Source organism: Ornithorhynchus anatinus, chromosome 2, assembly GCF_004115215.2.
Source record: "Ornithorhynchus anatinus isolate Pmale09 chromosome 2, mOrnAna1.pri.v4, whole genome shotgun sequence".
Taxonomy (NCBI): domain Eukaryota; kingdom Metazoa; phylum Chordata; class Mammalia; order Monotremata; family Ornithorhynchidae; genus Ornithorhynchus; species Ornithorhynchus anatinus.
The window spans coordinates 31,773,949-31,801,349 of record NC_041729.1 but is presented as its reverse complement, the minus strand read 5'-3'; the positions used below and the strand labels follow the sequence as shown (position 1 = coordinate 31,801,349).

The 27,401-nt window shown below is 48.1% G+C and overlaps 1 protein-coding gene across 2 annotated transcripts in view; it reads left to right on the top strand.

Moving 5' to 3' along the window:
* Positions 1–1,125: 1,125 nt before the first annotated feature.
* The window catches only part of CACNG3 (calcium voltage-gated channel auxiliary subunit gamma 3), a 137,953-nt gene continuing 111,677 nt past the window's right edge, over positions 1,126–27,401 (top strand). For both annotated transcript variants that reach the window (XM_029058832.2, XM_029058831.2), the window contains exon 1: positions 1,126–1,380. In XM_029058832.2, the coding sequence (XP_028914665.1) occupies positions 1,170–1,380 (211 nt within the window). In that variant the 5' untranslated portion in view covers positions 1,126–1,169. The remainder of the gene's footprint in view (positions 1,381–27,401) is intronic.

The window sequence follows — 27,401 nt, the reverse complement described above, 5'->3', positions numbered from 1 at the left end:
TGTCCCGGGAGGGGGCCAGGGCGCAGCGAGTCGCCTAGTCCCCGCCGTGAACCGGCCCTCTCCAGCAGGGGGCGTGGCGCGGCGAGTCGCCCAGCCTCTCCACCAGGGGGCGTGGCCTTGGAAGGGGGCGCGGCGAGTCGACCGGTCCCGGCCGGGAACCGGCCCCCTCCAGCGGGGGGCGTGTCCCCGGGCTGGGGCGGGGGCGCCGCGAGTCGCCTCGTCCCCGGCCGCGCCCCGGCCCCCTCCGGCAGGGGGCGTGGCCTGAGCGGGGGGCGGGGCGCGGCGGGGCGCCCAGCCCCCGCCGGGAACCTGGCCTCTCCACCAGGGGGCGTGGCGCTGGCGGGGGCGGGGGCGCAGCGAGTCGCCTAGTCCCCGCCGCGAACCGGCCCCGTCCAGCAGGGGGCGTGTCCCGGCAGGGGGCGGGGGCGGGTCCGCGGGCGGGTCCCGGGGCCGTCCCTCCCTCCATCTCCTTCCATCTCCCTCCATCTCCCTCCCTCCCTCCCCCTCCCCTCCCCGCCGTCCGGGGGCAGGCGGAGCGCTTCTCTGCCAGCAGGCTGGGGGAGCGAGCGTAGGGGCCGCTCTCCCCGCAGCTCGGAGCGGAGCTATTTTTGCCAGCCACCCTCTCCCTGTCTCTCCGTGCCTCTCCTCTCTTTCACGGGCGCGTACGCACACGCAGGCACACACCCAGGCGGCCGGGCCCCCGGCCCCGACTCTGGGGGTCTCCGGCCGGGCCCCCCCCCCCTCCCCTCGGGCGGGCCGGGGGCGGCCCCCGGACGGCCGCGATGCCGCCCGGCCCGGCCTCGGCCGGACCCGTCGGAGGGGCTTAGACCCAGCCCGCGACCCCCCCGCCCACCCCGGGGCCGGGGCCGGGGCCGGGGCCGGGGAGGGGGCGGCATGAGACTCCGTCGCGGGGAGAGCAGCTCCGGCCCTGCGCCAGGGCCCGTCGATGACGCCCAGGGGAGCCCGGGACGGGCCGAACCTCTCTCTGCACGGTAGCCCGAGGTACCGGTCAGCTCCGGCCCCCGGACCGGCCTCCCGGCTCCTGGCCGGGTGACCCCCCCCCCGACCCGCCCCTCCTACCCACCCCCCGGCTCTCGCTCCCCCCTTCCTCTTCCTCCTCCTCTCCCTCCTCCCCCCCCCCCCGATCTGCCAGAATACCATGAAGAATTATGAGGATGTGTGACCGAAGTATCCAGATGTTGATCACCACCGTGGGAGCCTTCGCCGCCTTTAGCTTAATGACCATCGCCGTGGGCACAGACTACTGGTTGTATTCCCGAGGCGTGTGCAGGACTAAATCTACAAGTGATAATGAGACCAGTAGGAAGAACGAGGAAGTCCTGACCCACTCCGGGCTCTGGAGGACCTGCTGCCTGGAAGGTGGGTATTTCTCCTCTAGGGACGAGGAAACCCCCCCCCCCCTCCGTCCCCACTCCCTCCCCCTGCCCCCCAACACCGGCACCCGGAGAGGCCGGGCACAAGGAGGGGGCAGAGATGAGGAGGGAGAGGAGAGAATGGGGGTGGGGGGGGGACTGGGGGAGAGGAGAGAAGGGGAGAGGGGAGAAAGGAGGGGAGAGGGGAAGGGAAAAAGGGGGGGGACAGGAGAGTGGGAGAGGAAAGAGAGGTGTGAGAGGGAGGGGAAAGGGGGGAGAGGGGAAAGGGAACAGGTTGGGAGGGGGTAAAGAGGGAGGGCAGAAGAGAGAGGGAAGAAAGGGAAGAGGGGGAGGGAGGGGGAGAGAAAAGAGGGGGAAGGAGGGAAGAGAGAAGGAGAGGGAAGAGAGGGAGGGAGAGAGAAAAGAGGGGGAAGGAGGGAAGAGAGAGGGAGGGAGAGGAGAAAGCGGGGGGAGAGGAGAAAGGGGGGAGGGGAGAGAAGGGGTAGGAGAGAGCAAAGGGGGAGGGGAGAGAAGGGGTAGGAGAGAGCAATGGGGGGAGGGGGGAGAAGGGGTAGGAGAGAGCAATGGGGGGAGGGGAGAGAGAGCAATGGGGAGAGGGGGGAGAGTAAGAGGGGAGAGAGCAATGGGGAGAGGGGAGAGAGAGAAATGGGGAGGGGGGGGAGAGCAATGGGGAGAGGGGAGAGAGAGAGCAATGGGGGGGAGAGAGTAATGGGGGGGGAGAGCAATGGGGAGAGGGGAGAGAGAAGTTGGGGCGGGGGAAGAGAAATGGGGAGAGAGAGTTCCCTTTAGGAAGCGGGACCCGGCGGAGGCGGGGGAGAAGTAAGGGAGGAGGTGGAGGAGGAGGAGGTGGTGCCTGCACATCTCTTCATCCAAATCGGTGTGGAGGACGACAAGGGTTGGCGGAGCAGGGTAGCCGGGGACGGGCAGCTTGGGCGGGGGCCGGGGGCCGGGCTGGGCTGGGGGGGTTGCGGCCGAGGGCGCGCCCGCAGCTCTGTCCGAGGGTCCTGGAGGAAGGGAGGGCTAGAGCCGGGCTGGCTCGGCCGGCCCACGGGACCGTCCCCACCGGGGGAGCGGGGGAGCGGGGAAGGAGGGGATGGGGGGGAGTAGAAATGTCACGGTTCGGCACCCGGACAGCTCCGGGAGCGTTTTGGACGGTCGGGTTGCGAGGACGGACCCTGAGATCTTGGTAGCTCGGCGTCTTCTCTTTCCTACTTGGGGCTCGGCACCGCAGACTTCCAAGTTTTGTCCATTCATTTTTTTGCCCTCTATATGCACTGCCGGAAGGGAGAAGGGAAGGTTGTTTAGGAACCCCTGCTTCGGTTACTTAACACGCAGACGCGCGCACACACACACACACACACACACGACCGTTTAGAGGAACTTCGGTGCTCCTCGCAACTCTACGGCTATCTATTTTGGACCACAGCGTAGGCCACCCAGGGCCTTCTGTAGAATGAAGCCGAGCTTCATTATGCAGAAGAAAAGTTAACGAAAATACAGGAAATAGCTCGTTGGGGATTTTTCTCTCCCCCTCCCTTTCTTCAAACGAGGGGCATGCGTTTCCTTTCGAGCTCTGTCAGATTGACGCATCGGTCCCTGCAACTGGTGTCTCCATGGTTTCTAATTCAAAACGGTGTTTTAGCTGCAACACCGGGGGAGTTTTCTTCTAAATTACAATCGAGAATCTAGGCCAGACGTATATCTTTCCCAAAGACTCCTTGTTAGCTGATGTAGAAGAGCAGACAGGAGAAACTCCTTGCTAAGACCTTTCCATTATAAAGCTTTTTTTAGCCATGGCAAGAGGCTCTTAAAACTTTATGGGGCGGCGCATGAATGCCGATAGAAACGATTAGGCAGATCATGACGAAAAGGAGGCCGCTCTCGAGAGCGATGGGCTGCGTGGAAGGTCTTCGGATCCAGTGAGAAGTCTCTCAGGACGCCAAAGAGTCACACGGCCCAGGTAAAGCGAGAGAGGCGCTGGATCTGCCAGGCCCCCCCCCCCCCCCCCCCCCCCCCGCCATATGTGACCCTTTCTGAACTGATAGAGCCAGGCCCTTTTTTCTGGGGCGTGCGGGTGGCCGTTATTGGGAATTCCCAGCGTCGTGCCGAAAGGCTGCTGTTGCTGAATGTACCAATACCGAGGAAGAGGCTTCCAAGTTTGTTGATTCATTTTTTTTCCTCTAATATGCACTGCTGGAAGGGAGAAGGGAAGGGTGTCCATGAGCCCCTGTCTCAATTACTTAACCCACAGACACACACACGACCACACACACACAACCGTTTAGAGAAACATCAGAGCGACTAGTTCGTCGATTCAATCGTATCTGTTGAGCACTTACTGTGTGCAAAGCCCTGTACTGAGCACCTGAATGAGAATCGTAACCCAAGACACCTGTCCCGCTCAGAATGAGGCAGATTGACAGTCCTTTAAGAATGTCTTGGAAGACGTGATTCTTCAAAAAATTGCCGTTTAATGGGTCAATCCGTTGGCTGATATATCTGAATGATTCATTCGGCGTAAGGCCCCCTCCTATCCCCCGTTAGCTGTCACCCAGCGATGAAACACCTCTTTTCGTTTAGATGCGGTCCCCCCGTGTCTGCTTCTCCTGTCACTCTGTGCATCTCTCCTATGCACTTAGCGCAGCAGCTGATGCCTTAACTTGCTAGAATAATATCGCATCATCGCGTGGTCGTCTTTAGGTAGCGGTGGCGAAAAGCCTTCTTTCTTCAACTGTGTAAATTGCAGCTTATCCCCTGCAGGTAGGGGAGGCTGATTTTTAAAGCGTTCTCACCGGCGAAAGCCCTCCGCCTTCCAGTTTGTCTTCGTAAGACCCGGAATACGCGATGGAACGGTTCAACCATAGAAATCAATTCTACCCTTGAAAAGTGATAGGAACTAAGCACGAGGGGATAATGGCTGGGTAAAGCATGGCCAATAACATCAAATCCCCCACATTCCTATGACTAACCATTGAGTGAGTCTAAAATGAACATTAATTTCACTGTTAGGTTAATAGTCTGTGATGTATTGTAGTTCTCACTGATTCCCCTGCAATTTGTCATAAAAGGTAGATCTGAGTAGAGGTGATTTGAGACCAAAATCATTTCTAAATACCTTGTCTTATTTCTGCGAGGGCTTAGTAAATGCTTTCTTTTACTTCTTCTTCTTCTTCTTCTTCTTCCACACCAAAGTAATACAAACTCTGAAAAGCAGCCAGAGTAGGCATAAGAAGAGTTCAGGCACCCCATCAATTCATTCTGGGGGCTTCGGCTGGGAGCCTGGGAAATCGAGTCAAGTGGGAATATAGATAATGCAGCTCACACCCCTTGGACCAGAGAATAACCTTGACAAAACTAGTTTTGGTCCCCGCCATCTTGGGTTGTATTGGGACTTGAAGCTAAAAGCTTCTTTAATCCACTGTTAAAATAATGAGTCATCCACCAATCCAGAGGAAAATGCCTCTTAAATCTGCAGGCATAACTGAGCACTTACTAGAGGGGTGGAGGTGGCAAGCAGGCCACAAGCACGTTACAATCAGTCTGTCGGTCAATCGTATTTATTGAACACTGTGTGCAGAGCCCTGTACTAAGCACTCGGGAGAGTACAATAGAACAATAAGCCGACTCAAACACCTGCTGTGGAGTTGGCTAGAGCTCTTGTCTGCTTTTAAGATCTGCTAGGTGGCCCTGAAATTTGAGTCATGTTTACTTCCATCAAAACAAAAAAAATAATTATCGTCGATCGTACTTATTGAGCACTTACTGCGTGCAGAGAGCTGTACTGAGCACTTGGGAAGAGTGCGATACAACAGAGTTGGTAGACGCCCCCAACCCCGATCTTCACTGGGAGACAGACATTGGTATAAATCAGTAAATTATGGGTATGTACAGAACTGCTCTGGGTCGGAGAGAGGGGTGAGTAAAGGGAGCAGATCAGGACGACACAGAAAGGAGTGCAAAATGAGGGCTTAGTCAGGGAAGGCCATGTAGAGGAGATGTGCCTTCAGTGTGCTTTTGAAGTGGGGGAAGAGCAGTTGTCTGTAGGATATGAAGAGGGAGGACGTTGCAGGACACGGGTGAGAGGTCGGTGGCGAAATAGATGAGAGCGAGGTACGGCGAGTAGGTTGACGTTAGAGGAGCAGAGTGAGCGGGCTGGGTCGTAATAGGAAAGCAGCAAGGTGAGGTAGGAGGGGGCAAGGCCACTGGGTGCTTTAAAGCTGATGTTAAGGAGTTTCGGTTGGATGCGGAGATGGGCGGTCGACCCCCGGAGGTTCTCGGGGAGTGGGGAAACACTGAACGTTTCTGTAGAAAAATGATCTGGGCAACAGAGTGATATTGACCCTCTCTAGCTAGGCATAAAATGGTTCTTTGCCAAAATAAGGGAGCTCTAGGTCTTCTTCAAAACAGTGCCTACAGCGTTACTATTATGCCTGAACTCCCGAAAGTCTCTCCCTGAGGATGCTGGATAAGGCAGACAGAGTGAATCGGGAGCAAGAGGTGATATCAGACCTCACACTTCCTGACTCATTCACTGATTCATTCCGTCGTATTTATTGAGTGCTTACTGTGTGCAGAACACTGTACTAAGTGTTTGGAAAGTACAAGACAGCAATAAATAATAATAATGCTGGTATTTGTTAAGCGCTTACTATGTGCAGAGCACTGTTCTAAGCGCCGAGGTAGATACAGGGTAATCAAGTTGTCCCACGTGAGGCTCACGGTTAATCCCCATTTTTACAGATGAGGGAACTTAGGCCCAGAGAAGTTAAGTGACTTGCCCACAGTCACACAGCTGACAAGTGGCGGAGCTGGGATTCGAACCCATGACCTCTGACTCCCAAGCTCGGGCTCTTTCCACTGAGCCACAGAAGAGAGATAATCTCTACCCACAAAGGGCTCGCAGTCTAGAGACTCCTAGTTAAGGACCCTAAGGCTTTTGTGCATTTTGTTGCCTTGAATGAATTACCACTTTGAGGTTTGAAGTCTCTTTATATTTATAATTTAGGTGATCAACTCTTCCAGTCGTCCAACCCTTTTGAGGAATTGGTGAAAATCAGGGAGGTGAAGTCTCTAAAATGCTCTGAGTCTTTCAGAGAGAGATGCTTTATTTCAAGGCAAAATTCTCGTAGCACCCAGGATAGTCAACAGAGTCATCTCTGAAATACAACTAAGAATTCATTTTCATTAACAACAGTGCTTTGAACTTTGATCTGTGGCCATTTTAATTAGCAATGAAAATTGGCCCAGAATGCCGTTGTAGAAATCTCATATGACGTTAACTGCAACGGAACGTGAGAGGTTGCTCGCTTAAAGAAGGAATGAAATTTTAGACTTTCATTATGCCGACAGGAGTTTTTTGTTGTTGAAAAGACATATTGAAAAAATTATTTGGGGGTTTTCTAGTTTGCTTGCAAATACGTACCTTTGACTACATAAATAGTTAAACCTGAGTGTGAAGTCCAGACAGCATTTCAGATCCTCCTAAGTGCATGTGCGTGGGAGCCATAGAGACCACATGACCCAAGAAAGACCCATAGGCAGAAAAGGATAAATTTTGAATGAAATAGCAGCAAGACCTATGTAGACACCCACGCTGACAAACAGAAATTAATGGTTGACTCATTATCTAGCCTGTATGCAAAGAATTTCCAAACCATCATTCCAACGTTGCCTTTGTTTTAAATTGCAGTGTTGGAATTTTAATGATTACTTGTACAATATGTGAATATCTCATTAAGACGGTTTGTTGGAAGACTCGCTAACACTTGACAAACATATTCGGTTCCCGGGCAGCGCTTCCACCGATAAGACGTTTGCTTTTTCTTGAGTGAAGTATTTGGAAAGGAAAGATACCTTGGGGATTTTGGAGAGAGAAAGTTCAAAGTTCAGAGACATAGTTAAGGCACTGCATCTAGTGATTTAAAACTGGATCCAGTTCATTATAATAAACTCAGCTCCTTATTACCAGTAATACTACAGGCATATCTGGAAATGAAAAGAAAGCTTTGGCTTGACCGTTGTTGGGCAATTGATGGGGTCAAGGGGTGATATGGGGAGCCTGTTTGGATACAGCACCCTGTGAGGTTGAAAGAAAGTGCTCTCCAGGGTCAGAATAGCCTAGTACTATAGAGTTAGTTTTGCAAACATGCGAACCTTATGAATGTGGAGAATTGAGTCCAACTCAATAAATTCTGGTGAGACTAGTTATGATAAAGGAATAAAGGGAATGAAAGAAGAAAAAGGAAAGGATGGAGTCGTTTTTTAATTATTATTATTATTAATAACAATTATGGTATTTTTTAAGCTCTTTGTTCCAGGCAGCGTACTAAGCGCCGGGGTGGATACGAGCAAATTGGGTCGGACATAGTCCCTGTCCCAATGGAGCTCACAGTCTCAATCCCCATTTTGCAGATGAGGGAACTGAGGCCCAGAGATATGAAGTGACTTGCCCAAGGTCACAAAGCAGACAGGTGGCGGAGCTGAGATTTGAACCCATGATCTTTTGATTTCCAGGCCCGTGCTCTATCCATTACGCCAAGCTCCTTCTTATTATTACCCTCTAGTTTCTAAGTTCATTACAGGCAGGGAACATGTCTGCTAATTCTGCTATATTGTATGCTACTGAGCGCACGGTACAGTGCTCTCTGCACATAGTAAGCATTCAAGAAATACCACTGATGGATTGATTGTTGAGGCTCATTTTTCTAATTCAGTTAGTCTAGATCTTGGTCATCGAAGATACCCCAGTCATCCTTTCAGCATGGCCTAGTGGAAAGATCACGGGCCTGAGAGTCAGAGGATCTGGGTTCTAATCCCAGCTCCTTCATTTTTTTGTCTTGTTTTATTAATTGTATGTGTTAAGTGCTCACTATGTGACAAGTACAGTTCTAAGCACTGGGGTAGATACGAGCTAATCAGGTTGTCCTACATGGGGCTCGCAGTCTTAATCCCCATTTTACGGATGAGGGAACTGCAGCTCAGAGAAATGAAGTGACTTGTCCAAGGTCACATAGCAGGCAAATGGCTGAGCTGGGATTTGAACCCATGTTCTTCCAACTCCCAGACCCATGTTCTATCCACTAAGCTACCTTGGGCAAGTCATTTAACTACTCTGTTCCTCAGTTACCTCATCTGTAAAGTAGGGATTATGTCTGTGAGCCCTATATGAGACAGGGATGGTGTCCAACCCAATTACCTTGTAATGACCCCAGCACTTAGGATGGTGCCTGGCACATGGTGAGCACTTATATACCATTTTAAAAAATCAAGCCTTTAGCTTCCAAAGTATTTCTATAATTCCCCATCACTGGAGAGAAGCCTAAATGTGAATCAGTCCATATTACTATTTACCACTCTTAGGAAAGGTTTGATGGATAGGAAAGTGGCAGGTTTTACCTAAACTAAAGATTATGGATTGTCTGTGGATCCCATTTTCTATACTAATTCTGCCAGCTCATTTTTCAGCTGATTGAGAATGAGCAAGTCAAGTAGCTAGAGCCCAAGGCAGAAGGGATAATTGGAGCCAAGTGTTGGAGGGTTCCATTTCGGGTAGGGAGAGTGCCCTACTGATAACCTGGGGGTCAGCAGGACCTGGGTTCTAATCCTGACATCACTTATCTGCTGGGTGACCTCGGGCAAGTCGCTTCACTTCTCTGTGTCATAGTCACCTCATCTGTAAAATGGGGATTAACAGCCCCACGTGGGACAGGGACCGTGTCCAACCTGTAAGCGCCTATCTTCCTCAGGACTTAGTACAGTTCCTGGCCCGCAGTCAGTGCTTAACAAATACCATAAATAAAGAAACAAAAAATAAAATCCAGCATCAACCCTGAGAAGCAGTTCCTGGAGGGGATAATGCAAACCAGTGAAGAGGAAAGGGGGTCCTTGGGAACTCTGGCACAATTGCCTTGAGAGGCTGAGTTGACCACAGAAGGAAGACTTCTTGGCTATATCATCTCTCCTTCGGGATGATCGGACCACCAGAGATTCTCCTTTCTGGAAAGGGAGCCCATAATATACATCTCTGGGACATTTCTGAGCAAAGGAGGGAGCTCCACAGTGTTGGAGTTAGGGCAACTTCTTTGAGAACCTAAGCGTGGACTACTATTCCTAGAACAGACTGTTCAGTCCACTCCTTTGTCTCCAACACTGGCACTGAGAGGCTGGGAGGAACGGGGGGTTGTCACCCTCTGTAATATCCATCCATCCTTCACCTGGCCATCATTCTCTAAAAGAACTACAATCATTGGAGGTCTCCCCCATCACCTGTAGTGGGAAATTTTACACAAGCAATATGGCCTACACTCGGGGAGACCATCCTTAGTTCTGCAGGCAACACCCTGAGAAAATTACAATTACTCTCCTCCCCGCTTCAAAGCCTTATTGAAGGCATATCTCCTCCTACCGGCCTTCCCTGACTAAGCCTTCATTTCCTTTCTTCCCACTCCCTTCTGTGTCACCCTGATTTGCTCCCTTTATTCACCCCACCCTCAGGCCCACAGCACTTAAGTACATATCTATGATTTATTTATATTAATGTTTGTCTCTAAACTGTGAGGTGGTTGTGGGCAGGGAATGTAGCTACCAACTCTGTTATATTGTACTCTTCTAATGGCTCAGTACAGTGCTCTGCACACAATAAGCGCTGAATAAATATGATTGAATTGTTCATACGAATTGATAAACATCCACTGCGCAAAGGGTACTTTGCGCAGACATATATGTGACATATATGTGTCATTCTGGCACATTCTGACTCCTGTCTGGGAGTCAGAAGATCATGGGTTTTAATCCCAGTTCTGCCACTTGTCTGCTGTGTGACTTTGGGCAAGTCACTTCACTTCTCTGAGCCTCAGTTACCTCATCTGTAAAATGGGGATTGAGACTGTGAGCCCCACTTGGGACAGGGACTGTGTCCAACTCGATCTGCTTGTCTGCATCCTAGCACTTAATACAGGGTCTGGCACATAGTTAAGCGCTTAACAAATACCATAATTAATATTATTATTAAAACAAAAATACCATCAACATAATTACTGGGACTAAAGTATCAAAAATAGTTTGCTAATAAATTGTTAAAGACACAAATGTCTGTGTCCCCTTCTTGGGAAGTTGGAACCACTACTCATCAAAAGTACTTGCTTTCACTAATACTCCCAGGCTTTGGGCAGCAAGAGGATTTGAAACATTTGAAAGAGACTTAGGAAGTAAAGAATACTGCAAGGAATAATCCTAAAGTGACTAAAAGGCTGACAGGTTCGTCTAATATCTTTCCATGTGTAATAATAATAATAATCCTGGTATTTGGGTATTTGCTAAGCACTTACTATGTGTCAAGCGCTGGGATAGATACAGATAATCAGGTCCCACATGGGGCTCACAATCTAAATAGGAGGGCGGACAGGCACTGAATCCCCATTTTGCAGATGAGGAAACTGAGGCATAGAGATGTTAAGTGACTTGCCTAAGGTCACACAACAGCTAGGGAACTTAGCTGGGATTAGAACCCAGACCTGACTCCCAGGCCCACACTCTTTCCACTGGCCGTGCTGCTTCTCTGATACTTCTCTAACACTCATGATTACCCATCAGTTCCAAAGCGCATGACCCACTAATCAGAGGAGAGATATCCAAGAGAGAATGTTATTTTAAAAAATCATCAACTCATAGAATACTTTTCTCAGCAATTCCCACCTTGGTCGGAGGCAAAAAAAGTTTTGCCATTTCTACTTTCAAATGTGACAGTCCTATGGTCCCAAGAAAATGTATTTCCTAAACGGCTGTTGGATCATCTATCTTGGTGCTAAGGTCATTTGGAAATGTAGCAAAAATGGGCTGGACTTTCCAGCTAGGTAAGAAAGTATTTTGAATTTCAGTTGTCTATCTTCTGCCATGCTGAAAGTGGAAAAAGGTCTTATTACTGTTTTCTTTCTCACCGTCTCTGCTTTGTCGGGATCTGCTCTCCTCTGCTTCCCTAGCTGCTCCCAGAGATCCAGGGGGACACAGGGACAGTCATAATTGTCAGACCCGAGGTCTGTGAGGCAGGGGAGCTTAACTGATGGGGAGGGAAGGTGGGTATCCCCGAGGCCATGGGGCAGCAGAGAGGGAACATGCAAGAGACAGCTGGAGAAAACAGGGCCAGCAATCTTCATCCAAAAAATAAATATGGAATTTGTTAAGCACCTACTATGTGCCAAGCACTCTACTGAGCCCGGCATTGCTACAGTATAATCTGAATGAAGACAGTTCCTCTCCAGCAATGGAACTCCCAATCTAAGGGAGAGAGAGAGAGCAGATATAAAGTCCCAATTTCACAGATGAGGAAACTGAAACATAAAGATGATAAATGACTTGCCCAAGGTCATGTAGACCTTGCAGCATGGAGTAATAGATAGAGCAAGGGCCTGGGAATCACAAGGTCATGGGTTCTAATCCCTGCTTTGCCATCTGTTTACTTCGTGACCTTGGGCAAGTCACTGTAACTTCTCTGTGCCTGTTCCCTCATCTGTCAAATGGGGATTGAGACTGTAAGCCCCACAAGGGACAGGGACTGTGTCCAACTCAATTTGCTTGTATTCCTCCCTCCACCCCCCGGGGTTACTTCAGTGCCTGGCACATAGTAAGCACTTAACAAATATCATCATTGTTATTATTATATTATTATATTGCAGGCAATTGGTGCAGTGGGATTAGAATCCAGGTCTCCTGATTCCCAGAACTGTGCCACTAGGCTGTTCTGCTTCTCTTCATCTCTGCTTCTTCACCATGAAAGAGTTAAGGGGGCTCCCTTTGGCCTAATAATAATTGAGGTACTTGTTAAGTGCTTACTATGTGGCAGGCATTGTGCTAAGCACTGGGATGAGTACAAGCAAGTCAGGTCGGACGCAGTCCCTGTCCTGCAATGGGCTCACAGCCTACATCTCCATTTTACAGATGTGGTAACTGAGACCCAGAAAAGCGAAGTGATTTGCCCAAGGTCACATAGTAGATGTAGTGGAGCTGGGATTAGTTTATCCAGGTCCTTCTGACTCCCAGGACCGTGCTATCTCCACTAAGCCACGTTTGGAGGTCTACCTTTTGGAAAATCCAGTGCTCGGAATTTGCTCTTTCAGGATCTAGTCAAGTAGGGTAGTCAGTCCTGCCTCTGGTGAGAATGTGCCTCTGCACTAAAGGGGAAGCAGCGTGGCTTAGTGGAAAGAGCCTGGGCTTCGGAGTCAGAGGTCATGGATTCGACTCCCGGCTCTGCCACTTGTCAGCTGTGTGACTGTGGGCAAGTCGCTTCACTTCTCTGTGCCTCAGTTACCTCATCTGTAAAATGGGGATTAACTGTGAGCCTCACGTGGGACAACCTGATTAACCTGTATCTTTTCCAGCGCTTAGAACAGTGCTTGGCACATGGTAAGCGCTTAACAAATACCAACATTATTATTATTAAAGGGATCTCTGATTCAAGGTTTCTGTAAGAGTCCAGTGGCTTCCTTTCGGCCCTGAAGGGCTCCATCAGTAGGCTGGCTCAGAATCAGCTCAACCCAAGAGAGAGTGATATGGCAAGCCCCTTCCCCCCTCACTTCAATCAATCCTTCCTGCTCAACCCATCTCTCTCACTCTGGTCCACCCAGTCAATCATATTTATTGAGTGCTTACTATGTGCAGAGCATGGGAGAGTACATTATATTGTTATCTGGTCTATGCCCAGCCAACAAACACATATCTGTGAGTGTGACAGTTTCTGCCTCGCTTGTGGGTGACGAATGACAAGGAAATGCCGAGATATCTGTAAACGTCTTGGAGAAGTGGTTTCTTCTGTGGGGAGGATTGGCATAGAGTCTAAGACATTGGAAGAGCCGTGGCTGGAAGCCTGAATACCAGTGTGAGGTGGGTGTGGAATATTTCTGTACAGGGTGATGGCCTAAATAATCAGCGCTAAATGGGGGAGGTTAAAAGTAGTGTCGGGGTAGACGTCAGGGGAGGCAGAGAGAGAATATACTTTGGACAGATTATGAGAAGGGACCCGTATTATAGGAGTTTCGTTCATCCTGGATTCCCCCCCCCACCCCCAACCAATCCTGGGGTTGAAGGAAAGTCAGAATTCTGGAGTGGCCAGGCTGTCTTGAGGGGAACCCAGAAATGCCAAAGGTGCTACTCCAGTATGGAGGTGACCCTTTTAGCGTGAGAAGCAGCGTGGCCTAGTGGACATATACAGGCCTGGGAGTCAGAAGGATCTTGGTTCTAATCCCAGCTATGTGACCTTGGGCAAGTCACTTAACTTCTCTGTATCTCAGTTCCCTCATCTGTAAAATGGGGATTAAGACTGTGAGCCCTGTGTGGGACAGGGACTGTGTCCGGCCTGAGCTTGTATCCACCCCTCAGTGCTTAAAACAGTTCCTGGCACATAGTAAGCACTTAACAAATACCAATATGATTATTATTATTTTATACCTAAGGTTTTGGTCTTGGGTGTTGTCTGGCTCAGATCTGCAACCCCCCTCCCCCAAATTGTGGGGCCTGGATGTTGCTGGAAGGGGCCAGCCAAGCCTAGAAGAGAGCAAATGGAGGCAGGTGGGAGATGTCTTTGATGGGAGGAGTCCTGGTTGGAAAGGAGAATTTTATTTTGATTGGATTTGAGATGATAAATCCAATTTTAATCCCAAGCAACCAGAGGGCCTAGTATCATCATTTATGGTACTTATTAAGCACTTATTATGTGCCAAGCACTGTACTAAGTGCTGGTCCCTCAAGGGGCTCACATCTATGTCAAAGAAGCTTAAGACACTCCATGAATGTGATCTCATTTACTCTCATAATATGCCTGTGAGCTAGGAAGAGCTAGTTCCATCGCATTTGATAAATAGAGAAATTGAGGCCCAGAAAGGGTAGCTGACTTCTTTAAAGTCAGGAAGAGAATCTGGGCTTCCTGATCTTCAGTCTAGGGAGATTTCATCAAGTGATTAGCGGGGGTGATAGTGTCCCTGGAATATCAATCAGTGGTATTTATTGAGCATTTACTGTGTGCAGAGCGCTGAACTAAGCATTTGGAAAAGTACAATATAATGGAGTTGGAAGAAACAATCCCTGCCCTCAAGAAGCGTACAGTCTAGTGGGGGAGACAGACATTAAAATAAATTACAGGACGCAGAAGAGGCAGAATATAAGGATCCGTACAAAAGTGAATAATAATAATGGTGTTTTTTGAGCACTTACTATGTGCCAGGCACTGTACTAAACCCTGGGGTGCTTAATGGAAATCGGGTTGGACACGGTCCCCGTCCCAAGTGAGGTTTACCGTCTTAATCCCCATTTTACAGAGGAGGTAACTGAGGCCCAGAGAAGTGAAGTGACTTGCCCAAGGTCACAGCAGAAAAGTGGTAGAGCTGGAGTTAGAACCCGTGACCTTCTGGCTCCCAGGCCCATGCTCTATCCACTATGTCATGCTACTTCTGTGAGGGTGAGGTGATGGTAGCAGAAAAGACCAGTGTAGGGGTGCAGGTGGAAATTGGGATGACGAGAGGATTTAGAGAATTTGGAAATTTAGGAGAAAATTATTTTTGGGGGGTCTTAAACCCTGTCCTGACAGGTGAGAAGGATCTTTTGGGCATGGTGATCCTGCTAGGTTTGTCAGTCGTGATGTATTATAGCTGGTGTCCAAGGTTCCCTGATGAATTCAGATGTGATAAGACCGCTAAGTAGCCGGAAAACCACAAGTAACGATGACGAATTTCAGTTTGGAAAGCTCAATTTGGGCCCTCCTGGGGTGAAGGGGAATTCTGGGGACCAACACGATTGAGCCGAGTAACGTGGCTAGCTCTGTGTTCTCGGAGGGGGCTTCCCCTTGACCGGTAGCCCTGGGAAATAAGGTTAATAATTTTGTCGGGAGGACTCACCGCTGTGGCAAATTATAAAGGAGAACCGATGCTCCAAAGGTCTGTTTTGCCGAACTCCAGCCGGTGTTGCGGGCCTCATTCATGCTTTCGATGTTTGTATTATTCCCTTGATAGAAAAGAAATACAATTTCCAAAAGAAAGCCTTCCCCCAGACATTTCGCACTCCACATTGTGGAGGGGACTGTATAGTATAAACTGTTCCGCAGTAATAGAAACCTGTTAAATTACAGCAACATGGTGCAACTTGGGGATTTTCTCTCCCTTGCCATTACTGCCCTCGGAAGACATTTTTATTAGAAATTCTGCTTTGGACCATGCAAATCCGTTTGGGCCTGAAGCTCGGTAATAGATGCATATTTAAATCAAATCATTTCAACCCTTTTTAAATTACATCAGAGCAGAACAAATGAGATGCTTATCAGTTTGAAAACACCCTTTTTACCCAGGCATATCTCTAAAATAGAACCAGTTTATTTAAAATGACTTTTGGTAAAGGATGGATCTGAAACGCAATTGAATTGCTTTGGGCAGTTTGGAAAAAAATCAAATAAAATAGCCGTGGTGTTAATCTGAACAAAGTGTCTGTCGCACGTCACGGTAATTGTGTCTCAAAGGGATTTTGCTGTTCCTCCTCCTTGCACAGTGTATTCTCCAAGAGCAGAGAGAAAGCACTAAACTGGCGAAATGGGTTCAGTAAGGCTCCTTATTTTAGGAATGTCACAGAGTCTGCCTTCCCTGAGAAGATTGAGATATGCAGGTCTTCCCTCAGGGTGGTTCTACTTAGCTGACCCAGAAAGGGACGGTCAGGGTTCAAGAAGGGAAACTGAGGTACAGGAAAGAATTTGAAGAGTTTGGCCAGAGACCCAAAATGAGCCATTGACAACACGTGGAAAAAAAACATCGAGTTCTCTCAACCTCCAGCCAGGCTTCGGTCAATGGGAAGAAAGGGTAAATGATACCCACTAGCCCTTTCCTCCTGAAATGAATACTCAGTTCATATTTAACAAAGGCACTCCATATTTCCTGAAGTTTTAGAGTCATAGGACCAGGGCATATAGTATTTTTTTTAAAAAAATTCATTTATTTCTTTTAATTTTCTTGATGCCCTGGAATTCCCTCCCACTTTGCATCTGGCAGACCACAGCTCTCCCCTATGTTCAGAGCCTTTCTAAAATCCTATACCTTCCAAGAGCCCTTCCCTGATTAATCCTTCATTTCCCCACCTCAATCCTATCCCTGGTGCTTCTTCAGCACTTCCAGTTCTCTTAAACACTTGAATACTCACCTACACCTACAACCCCTATAGCATAGCATCTAAGTACCTATCTATCAACTTTGTAGCTTCCCCCTTATCTGAAATTTGTTAGCTCTTCTCTCCCCGCTAGATTGAAAGTTCCTTGAGAGCAGGGATCATATCTACTAACTCTATTGTACTTTCCCAAGCGCTTAGTACAGTGTTCTGCACTACTGATTGATTCGGTTAGAAACTCTATCTGCAGCAAAAAAACAACAAAGGCTTTTTATAAAGTGATAGGATATTCAAAGGTTAGCCAAAGAGTTCAGCTACTCAAAGGACTCTGCCTATAATAATAATAGTAATAACAATAACTATGGTATTTGTTAGGCACTTACTATGTGACAGACACTGTTCTAAACACTGGGATAGATTCGAGCTAATCAGGTTGGACACGGTCCCTATCCCACATGGGGCTCACGGTCTTAATCCTATTTTACAGAAGAGAGAACTGAGGCCCAGAGAAGTGAAATGACTTACCCAAGGTCACACAGCATTCATTCAATAGTATTTATTGAGCGCTTACAATGTGCAGAGCACTGTACTAAGCGCTTGGGATGAACAAGTCGGCAACAGATAGAGACAGTCCCTGCCGTCTGACGGGCTTACAGTCTAATCGGGGGAGACGGACAGACGAGAACAATGGCAATAAACAGCGTCGAGGGGAAGAACATCTCGTAAAAACGATGGCGACTAAATAGAATCGAGGCGATGTACAATTCATTAACAAAATAAATAGGGTAACGAAAATATATACAGTTGAGCGGACGAGTACAGTGCTGTGGGGATGGGAAGGGAGAGGTGGAGGAGCAGAGGGAAAAGGGGAAAATGAGGCTTTAGCTGCGGAGAGTTAAAGGGGGGATGGCAGAGGGAGTAGAGGGGGAAGAGGAGCTCAGTCTGGGAACGCCTCTTGGAGGAGGTGATTTTTAAGTAGGGTTTTGAAGAGGGAAAGAGAATCGGTTTGGCGGAGGTGAGGAGGGAGGGCGTTCCGGGACCGCGGGAGGACGTGACCCGGGGGTCGACGGCGGGATGGGCGAGACCGAGGGACGGTGAGGAGGTGGGCGGCGGAGAAGCGGAGCGTGCGGGGTGGGCGGTAGAAAGAGAGAAGGGAGGAGAGGTAGGAAGGGGCAAGGTGATGGAGAGCCTCGAAGCCTAGAGTGAGGAGTTTTTGTTTGGAGCGGAGGTCGATAGGCAACCACTGGAGTTGTTTAAGAAGGGGAGTGACATGCCCAGATCGTTTCTGCAGGAAGATGAGCCGGGCAGCGGAGTGAAGAATAGACCGGAGCGGGGCGAGAGAGGAGGAAGGGAGGTCAGAGAGAAGGCTGACACGGTAGTCTAGCCGGGATATAACGAGAGCCCGTAACAGTAAGGTAGCCGTCTGGGTGGAGAGGAAAGGGCGGATCTTGGCGATATTGTAGAGGTGAAACCGGCAGGTCTCGGTAACGGATAGGATGCGTGGGATGAACGAGAGGGACGAGTCAAGGATGACACCGAGATCGCGGGCCCAAGAGACGGGAAGGATGGTCGTGCCATCCACGGTGATAGAGAAGTCTGGGAGAGGACCGGGTTTGGGAGGGAAGATGAGGAGCTCAGTCTCGCTCATGTTGAGTTTTAGGTGGCGGGCCGACATCCAGGCAGAGACGTCCCGGAGGCGGGAGGAGATGCGAGCCCGAAGGGAGGGGGAGAGGACAGGGGCGGAGATGTAGATCTGCGTGTCATCTGCGTAGAGATGGTAGTCAAAGCCGTGAGAGCGGATGAGTTCACCGAGGGAGTGAGTGTAAATGGAGAACAGAAGAGGGCCGAGAACTGACCCTTGAGGAACTCCAACAGTTAAAGGATGGGAGGGGGAGGAGGCTCCGGCGAAGGAAACCGAGAATGACCGGCCAGAGAGGTAAGAGGAGAACCAGGAGAGGACAGAGTCCGTGAAGCCAAGGTGAGATAAGGTACGGAGGAGGAGGGGATGGTCGACAGTGTCAAAGGCAGCAGAGAGGTCAAGGAGGATCAGAATGGAGTAGGAGCCATTGGATTTGGCAAGAAGGAGGTCACGGATGACCTTAGAGAGAGCAGTCTCGGTAGAGTGGAGGGGACGGAAGCCAGATCGGAGGGGGTCTAGGAGAGAATGGGAGTTAAGGAATTCTAGGCATCGATTGTAGACGACTCGTTCTAGGATTTTGGAAAGGAAGGGTAGTAGGGAGATAGGACGATAACTGGAGGGGGAAGTGGGGTCAAGAGCGGGTTTTTTTAGGATGGGGGAGACGTGGGCATGTTTGAAGGCAGAGGGGAAGGAGCCCTTGGAGATTGAGTGGTTAAAAATAGAAGTTAAGGAAGGTAGGAGGGCAGGGGCGATGGTTTTAAGAAGGTGAGAAGGAATGGGGTCCGAGGCGCAGGTGGAGGGGGTGGCACTTGCGAGGAGGGAGGAGATCTCCTCTGAGGATACTGCAGGGAAGGATGGGAAAGTAGGGGAGGGGGTCGGTGGGGGGGAGCGGAGAGGCGGAGGGGTGACGGTGGCGGTGGGGAGCTCAGACCTGATCGTGTTGATTTTCGTGAGGTAATAGGTGGCCAGATCATTGGGGGTGAGAGATGGGGGAGGGGGAGGAACAGGGGGCCTAAGGACAGCAGAAAAGTGGTGGAGCCGGGATTAGAACCCAGGGCTTTCTGACTCCCAGACCTGTACTCAATCCACTAGGTGACACTGCTTCTCTGTGGTAGGAGGCAAAAGGTAGGGAGGGCAAGTGTGGGAGGTTGCCAGGGAGGAGGGTGGAGAGGGGAGATTGGAAATACCATTTCTCTTTCCCCCCTAGAAGTTTTTGGGACTTTTTTTGTTTTGTTTTTTTTGTGGCCTAGCTGGTCACAACCTGATTTTCCTTGCATACCTTCTGCAGAATGATAGCTTTTTGTAAAAGTATATGAAATTTCTTCCTTTTTGAAATTGAAGGATTGAGATTTTTTGAAAACAAAGAAACCTGTACTTCAAACTGCACTTAGAACGAAATGCTGTGTTAGGTAACCCTGAGACATTTTTATTTAAATGCAGTTTTCATTTTAATAGCAAGTCTGTAAGAAATCATTTCCTGTTTTTGCTCTTTGTTTCCAGAATATTTCCTTCTGGCTAATGACCATCCTAGTATATGTATTTTTTTTACTCTCTCCTTCAAGTATCAATTCTGCTCTTTCCTCCAGGGTTAAACATATATATTTACTACATTATTTTTGCCATTCTTTTTCTTGTGGTCCTATAGAGTCCAAGATATAATGAACCATTATTCGATATGAATCTCGGCTGGAGGGGCAAAGGGAAATTTCAGTGGGACCAGGAGTTGTTCTTTGATTAAGAAGACATCCTACCGAGATAAAGGGTGACAGGGCCCGTATGATTACTTGGGTCTGGGTTCTTTGTTCACGTACATAGGCAGAGCCCAGCAATAGCTCGATAAAGAGGCACAAGCCTAGGATTTATATCGAGAACAATCCTACATTCGTGTTTCTTCCACGTCCAAAAGAAAAAGGAAAATGCCCTTGAAATGAATTGTCACCAAGTGGCTAACAATGGACTCGGATATGATGAGCCTGATTCTCAGTCCTGCCAAAACCTGAGCGTCTTTAAACTCACCCCTCCCCTCACATGTAAACACAACAACCCTGCAAGTGACCTTCTTCTCCTGGAGGGACCCAGGAAGGAGAGTGGCTGGGATTAGGGGAGGGGAGATGGATGAGTGGTACAGGTGGTACACACTACCAGAGATTCTGCCATTAGTGTCAGGAGCTGCCTTGCTTCCCCTCTCCTTTTCTCCCTTTCTCCTGACCCCATAGTCCCATCACTTAATCAGTTGTATTTATAGAGTGCTTACTGTGTGCACAACACTTGGGAAACAAACAATATGTCAGATTTGGTAGATGTGTTCCCTGCCCACAGTGAGTTTAGAGTCTAGAGGACGAGTTTGTCGGGAGAGCTGAATTGTTGGCAACCACATAGGGAGACTCTCAGAATGAGGCCAAGAGGAACTTTTCCCCCCTCCCATAGTTGGGAGGAGGTGTGGGGAGGGGAAGGGTTTGGCAGGACTGAGCAACACTGGGAATATTGGACTAGGTTCTTCATACTCTGACCACTGTGATCGCTTCACATTAAGAGACTACATCTTGAGATCTCTTTTTAATGAATTGGTCAGTCAAAATCTCCACCACTGTTTTCTTTCAGAGGACAGTGTGCAGTAATAATTATTCATTCATTCATTCAACTGTATTTATTGAACACTTGCTATGTGCCAAGCCCAGTACTAAGTGCTTGGGAGAGCACATTATACCAACAAACAGACCCACCTCTGCCCACAGTGAGCTCACAGTCTAGAGAGGGAGACAACCATTAGTATAAATAAATAGATAAACTACAGATATGTAGAGAGCTATACCTATGTGCTGTGGGTTTGGGAAGGAGGATGAATGAAGGAGCAAATAAGAGTGGCACGGAAGGGAGTGGGAGAAGGAGAAGAAGGCTTAGTCAAGGAAGACTTCTTGAAGGAATGTGCCTTCAATAAGGCCTTCGATTTATTAAGAGTTTACTGGATGCAAAGCACTGTGCAAAAAGCACTGGGGAAAATTAAAGGATTGAGAATTAGACCAGATCCCTGGAGCTAAAGGGGCCTCTACAAATTGTTGGATTGGGTGATTACCCACTTCACCTCCCCTAAAATCACCTCCTACCCTCCAGCCTCGATGTTCAGGGGTACCTGGAGACCCCTGCAAAAGTCTGAGCCTTGCCAGGCAGCTCCTGTCACAGGGCCAGAACCTTGATAGTCCCAAGTCTAATGTCAGAGAAAGCCATCCTCTCATCTCTTTTCTACGCTGGCCCGGCTCTTGCACAGTTCCCCGTCTACTTTTCCAAGCCCCCTTCGCTCTGTCCCTAGAAGGTGAAGACATGCATCTGCCCCAAAGCTCAGACTCAGGAAAATCTTTTATTTTTAAGCAAGGAGTGCTGGTGGATTTTCGTATTTGTTGGGGAATCAGTCCGCTCGGGAGCTCTCCTGCAGATGTTACTGACTACCTCATCTCTTTCCTCTCCCGGAGTAGCAGCATCCATAAAGTCTGACTGCTTAAGGGCATAGCAGGGCATGTCTCGAGGGTCTAAGACAACAAACCTCCTAAGAAGGATAAATTGGTGCGCTCCAGTTTTTTTGCTCTTGCTTCAGTTGTGTCTGAGAATTCCCGCTATTGACCAAGTGGTGGTAATGATAACACTTTGGGTTTCTGGAGTGGCTCCTAGGACTTGGTTGGAATTGCTGTATTGTGGATTATTTCCTTTATATTTACCACATCCCTTGGTGGGGGGAAGAGGGCTGGAGATATCTGTTTCCTCCCTTAGAAATGGAGCCTTAGGCATCAGTGGGACTCAGAGGGTGGCAAGGGGTGGTATGGGGGAGATAAGGTCAAAATAATAACAATGGTATTTGTTAAGGTCTTCCTATGTGTCAAACACTATTCTAAAGCCTGGGGTAGATACAGTCTAATCAGTTTGGATACAGTCCCTGTCCCACATGGAGCTCACAGTCTTAATCCCCATTTCACAGTTGAGGTAACAGGCACAGAGATGTAGAGTGACTTGTCCAAGGTTACACAGCAGATAAGTGGAGGAGCTGGGATTAGAACCCTGGTCCTTCCGACTCCCAGGCCCATGCTCTATCCAGTAGGCCATGGGGCAAGCCTAAAACTATATCTTATTGCCTATCTAGTTTTCTATCCATTAGACTCCATGGCTTTCCTCGCATTTTTTTAAAGGTCTCTTCCAATAATGAGTCACTGTGGCTGTGTGTGTGTGTGTGCGTGTATGTGTTTTGTGGGGGACTGTGGGGTAGGAGAAGCACCATGGCTTAGTGGAAAAAGCACAGGCCCAGGAGTCAGAGGATCTGGTTCTAATCCCGGCTCTGCCACTCGTCTGCTGTATGACCTTGGGCAAGTCACTCCACTTCTCTGTGCCTCAGTTTCCTTGATTATAAAATGGGGATTAAGTCCTAATAATAATAATTATTATGGTATTTGTTAAGCACTTACTATGTGCCAGGCACTGTACTAAGCGCTGGATGGGTACAAGCAAATCGGGTTGGACACGGTCCCATGTAGGGCTCACAGTCTCAATCCCCATTTTACAGATGAGGTAACTGAGCACAGAAAATGAAGTGACTTGGCCAAAGTCACACAGACAAGTGGCAGAGCCAGATTAGAACCCCTGACCTTCCGACTCCCAGGCCCATGCTCTATCCACTGCACCAGGCTATTCCTACTTCCTCCTACTTAGACCGTGAGGCCCAGGTGGGACAGGGACTTTGTCCAACCTGATTTTCTTCTGTCTACTCAATCGTTGAGTACAGTGCTTGGCACACAGTTCTTAGCAAGTAGCATTAAAAAGAAATAGTCACAATGAGGGCAGAGGGAAAGAGCTGGAACTGGGGAGTTAGGGGAGGTGCCTGGGTATTTTGATTCTCATGCAAATGAGCAGTTATTTTTGAGTCAATAGCTCAGTTTTTCTGTTACAGGACAGAATCATTGTTTGCTACGCTCAGAGAGGCAGAAACTAGAATAATCCCTGTGCTTTGGTACCTTGGGGAAGGAGTAGGGGTTGTGGGATGGGTGGGGGTGCGGCTGGTTAAAGAGGTTTTAATCTATGGCTCTCTTTTAAGTCTGTTTCTCTGACCTCAATTCACCAAAGCAAAAAAGATGCTTCAAAAGTTAAAAAACATTTCAAGAACCCTCAATAGAAATTGCTCCATGTAAAAGGAGCAGCAATAGAAATGTCTCCAGCATCCCAAAGCAAGTGATGTATATTTAATAGGGAAATTGCAGGTTTTCCTTTTTTGAAAAACAAAAACAAGCTCAGACAGAAAACTCATCTAGCCAGGGGAAAGGTTATTTCTCATAAATCATTCCTTCTTAGGACACCTTTCTGAGGAAATCTCTTGTTTTCAGCAGGGCTAATTACCTGGACAAAAAGGAGAAAGAGATCTGATTAGTACTCAGTCATTCAGTGACATTTATTGAGTGCTTACTGCGTGCAGATCACTGAAGTAAGCACTAGAGATAGTACAGTACAGCAGAGTTGCTAGATGGGCTCCCTGCCCACAATGAGTCACTTACCTTCTCTGTGCCTTAGTTTCTTCATCTGTAAAATGGGGATTTAATACCTGTGAATCCTCCTACTTAGACTATGAGCCCAATTTGGGACAGGGACTATGTCTGACCTGATAATCTTTTATCTACTCCATCATTTAGTACAGTGTCTGGCACATAGTAAGCACTTAACCATTACTAATGGTCAGATGAATTTATGACAGGGCTGGCCCAATAAACACAATTGAGCATTAAGTCCACTCATGGGTGGGGAGAGTTGACAGCCTGATTTTCAAAGGATTCTGGGGCTTTGGTCTTGAGCTGCTGTCTATTGTTCTACGGTACTTTCCCAGACACTTAGTACAGTGCTCGGAAGACAGTTGTTATTATTAAGTGCCGTCATTTCCGACTCATAGCGACTCCACGGATATACTTTCTCCACAGAGTCTTGTCCTCTGCCATAATCCGCAACCTTTCTAACAGTTCTTCTGTTATCGTTGTTACGGTCTCTATCCACCTTGCTGCCGGCCTGCCTCTTCCGTATTTTTCCTGGACTTTTCCTAGCATTGGTGACTTCTCCAGAGAATTAGTCCTCCTGATGATGTGTCCAAAATATACTCATCTGAGTCGAGTCAGTTGGGCTTCCAAAGACCACATTGATTTCATCTGCTCTAAAATGCATTTTTTTTTTCGGGCAGTCCAAGGTATTGGCCTAAATGGAGAAGGTGCCCAATAAATATGATAGACTGAGTCGGGAGCAGGGGATGGTTCACACCAGAAGCCCTGGAATGAGCAGGCCCTTGGTCCAGAATCTACAGCCTTCTGAGGATGAGTGACATCCTGAGGCACTGTTATTTGACAATTTTCCACAGGAGAGGAAGGGAAGAAGAGGACTTCAGGCTTCCCGGGTCTGAGGAATTGTACTTTCTAAGTGCTTAGTACAGTGCTCTGTACACAGTAAGCACTCAATAAATGTGATTAAATGAATGAATTAAAAGTCACTGTACCAGCATACTGTTCACGGGCCAGTTAGACAATTGTATTTATTGAGCACTTACTGTGAGGAGAACACTGTACTTGGACGTGACACTGTACTTGAACACTTGGGAAAGGACAGTACAATATAGACACATTCCCTGCCCTCAAGAGACAGATAATATAAATGAATAAATTACAGATAAGTTTGTAAGTGTTGTGTTGCTGGGAGTGGGGATGAATAAAGGGTGACCCAGGAGGGTGTGGGGAAAAGGGAAATGAGGGTTTAGTGAGGGAAGGCCTCTTGGAGGAGATGTGCCTTTAATAAGGCTTTGAAGTGGAGGAGAGTCACTGTTTGATATGAGGGCGGATGGCATTCAAAGGCAGGGAGAGAGGGGTGAGAGGTTGGCAGGGACATAGAAAAGATCGAGGTGTAGTGAGAAGGTTAGAACCAGAGGAGCAAAGTGACCCCCTCACACTCCTGTCCAGTGATACAACTTCCAAGCTGGAGATCTGTGAGAAATGCAACTCTCCCACACTGGCAGTGAGAACCATTCTTTTCCTGACAAAGGGCTCAAACCCAGCCCCTCCCCGTAAAGGTCATCACTCTAATTCCACTCCCTGTCTTCCAGTGGAACAGAGATACAGATACGTGACTAGTTTGTCAGAAAGACAAATTAGGACAGAACCAGATTAAGAAGGCAGCCTCCTCTCTCTGCTTCGATCTACAGGACCACTTTGCAAATGGTTGTCAGCATAGAAATAATTTAACGCCTTCATGTAGAAGCAGAAGCAGCATGGAATAATGGTTAGAACATGGGCCTGGGAGTCAGAAGGTCATGGATTCTAAGCCCGGTTCTGCCACTTGTCTGCTGTGTGACCATGGGCAAGTCACTTGGCTTCTCTGTGCCTCAGTTAACTTATCTGTTCAATGGAAATTGAGATTGTGAGCTCCACATGGGACAGGGGGACTATTTCCAACCCAATTTGCTGATATCTACCCCAGCGCTTGGTAAAGTGCCTGGCACATAGTAAGCACTAAACAAATACCATAATTATCATTGTTACTATACGAGGCACTTGAGGAACATGCAGAAAAGACTGCTGCTCTTGAGGGGCTTACATTCTGATATCTAAAAATCAGAGTTTGGGTTGGAAGCTCCCCATTCAATACTAAGCTCCTCCAGAGGTGGAAATGTGTTGTCTCACTTCTAGTTTACTCTAGTTTACTCTTTTCATTCAATAGTATTTATTGAGCGCTTACTATGTGCAGAGCACTGAACTAAGCGCTTGGAATGAACAAGTCGGCAACAGATAGAGACAGTCCCTGCCATTTGACGGGCTTAGGGTCTAATCAGGGGAGACGGACAGACGAGAACAATGGCAATAAATAGAGTCAAGGGGAAGAATATCTCGTAAAAACAATGGCAACTAAATAAAATCAAGGCGATGTACATTTCATTAACAAAATTAACAAAATACTCTCCCAAGAGAATAGGGTAATAATAATGTTGGTATTTGTTAAGCGCTTACTATGGGCAGAGCACTGTTCTAAGCACTGGGGGAGATACAGGGTCATCAGGTTGTCCCATGTGAGGCTCACAGTTAATCCCCATTTTACAGGTGAGGTACCTGAGGCACAGAGAAGTGAAGTGACTTGCCCACAGTCACACAGCTGACAAGTGGCAGAGCGGGGATTCGAACCCATGACCTCTGACTCCCAAGCCCAGGCTCTTTCCACTGAGCCACGCTGCTATTCAAAGGGTAGTGGTTTGTACCCAGCAGGTGTTCAGTAAATTCCACTGACCTACTGAATGGAAAAAGCATTCAGTCACAAAAATTCTATTTAGACTTCCAGATGTGTTCATTTATTCATTCAGTATTTGAGTGCTTACTGTGTGCTAAGCACTGTAATAATACTAATAACAATAATGATGGTATTTGTTAAGTGCTTACTATCTGCCAAGCAAGGTTCTAAGCACTGGGGTAGATACAAGGTAATCAGGTTGTCCCACATGGGGCCCAAAGTCTGAATCCCTCTTTTACAGATGAGCTAACTGAGGCACAGAGAAGATAAATGACTTGTCCAAAGACACACAGATAAGTGGTGGAGCAGGGATTAGAACCCATGACCTCTGATTCTTAAGAACCTGCCCTTTCCACCAAACCACACTGCTTCTCTGAGCACTTGGGAGAGTGCAGTTTAACGATAAACGGACACCTGCCCTGTCCACATCCCACTCTCACAAACATCACCCACCTAGCTTCCTGGCATCTCCACCTCTTACTGCTCCTTACATACCAACCAAAACTGATAAAGTCACACATCTCTAGTCATCTGGCTCTGCCTTCACTCTGCTCCTCCATATGCAGTGACACAGCGCATATGCAGTGTTCAAACGCATGTACAAATTCTTAAGTACATAGGTGTGTTTTTTTTTAATTTATATTAATGTTTGCCTCCCCCATAGACTGTAAGCTCATTGTGGGCAGGGAATGTGTTTATTGTTATAACTGTATACACCCAAGTGCTTAGTACAGTGCTCTGCACATGTTAAATGTTCAGTAAATACGAATGAATGAGTGAATGAACGAATGAAGATTCCCACAAAGCCAAATGAAGAGAGACCTGAAAGGACAGAACATACTGAATTTGTTTTAGGCCTTCTGCCTGATTCTCATTAGGTCTGTCCTGATTTCTTTAAGGCTCTGGGGACACCAGCCAGCGCTTATTTTCTTGGACTGGGTAAGACTGTTCCGACC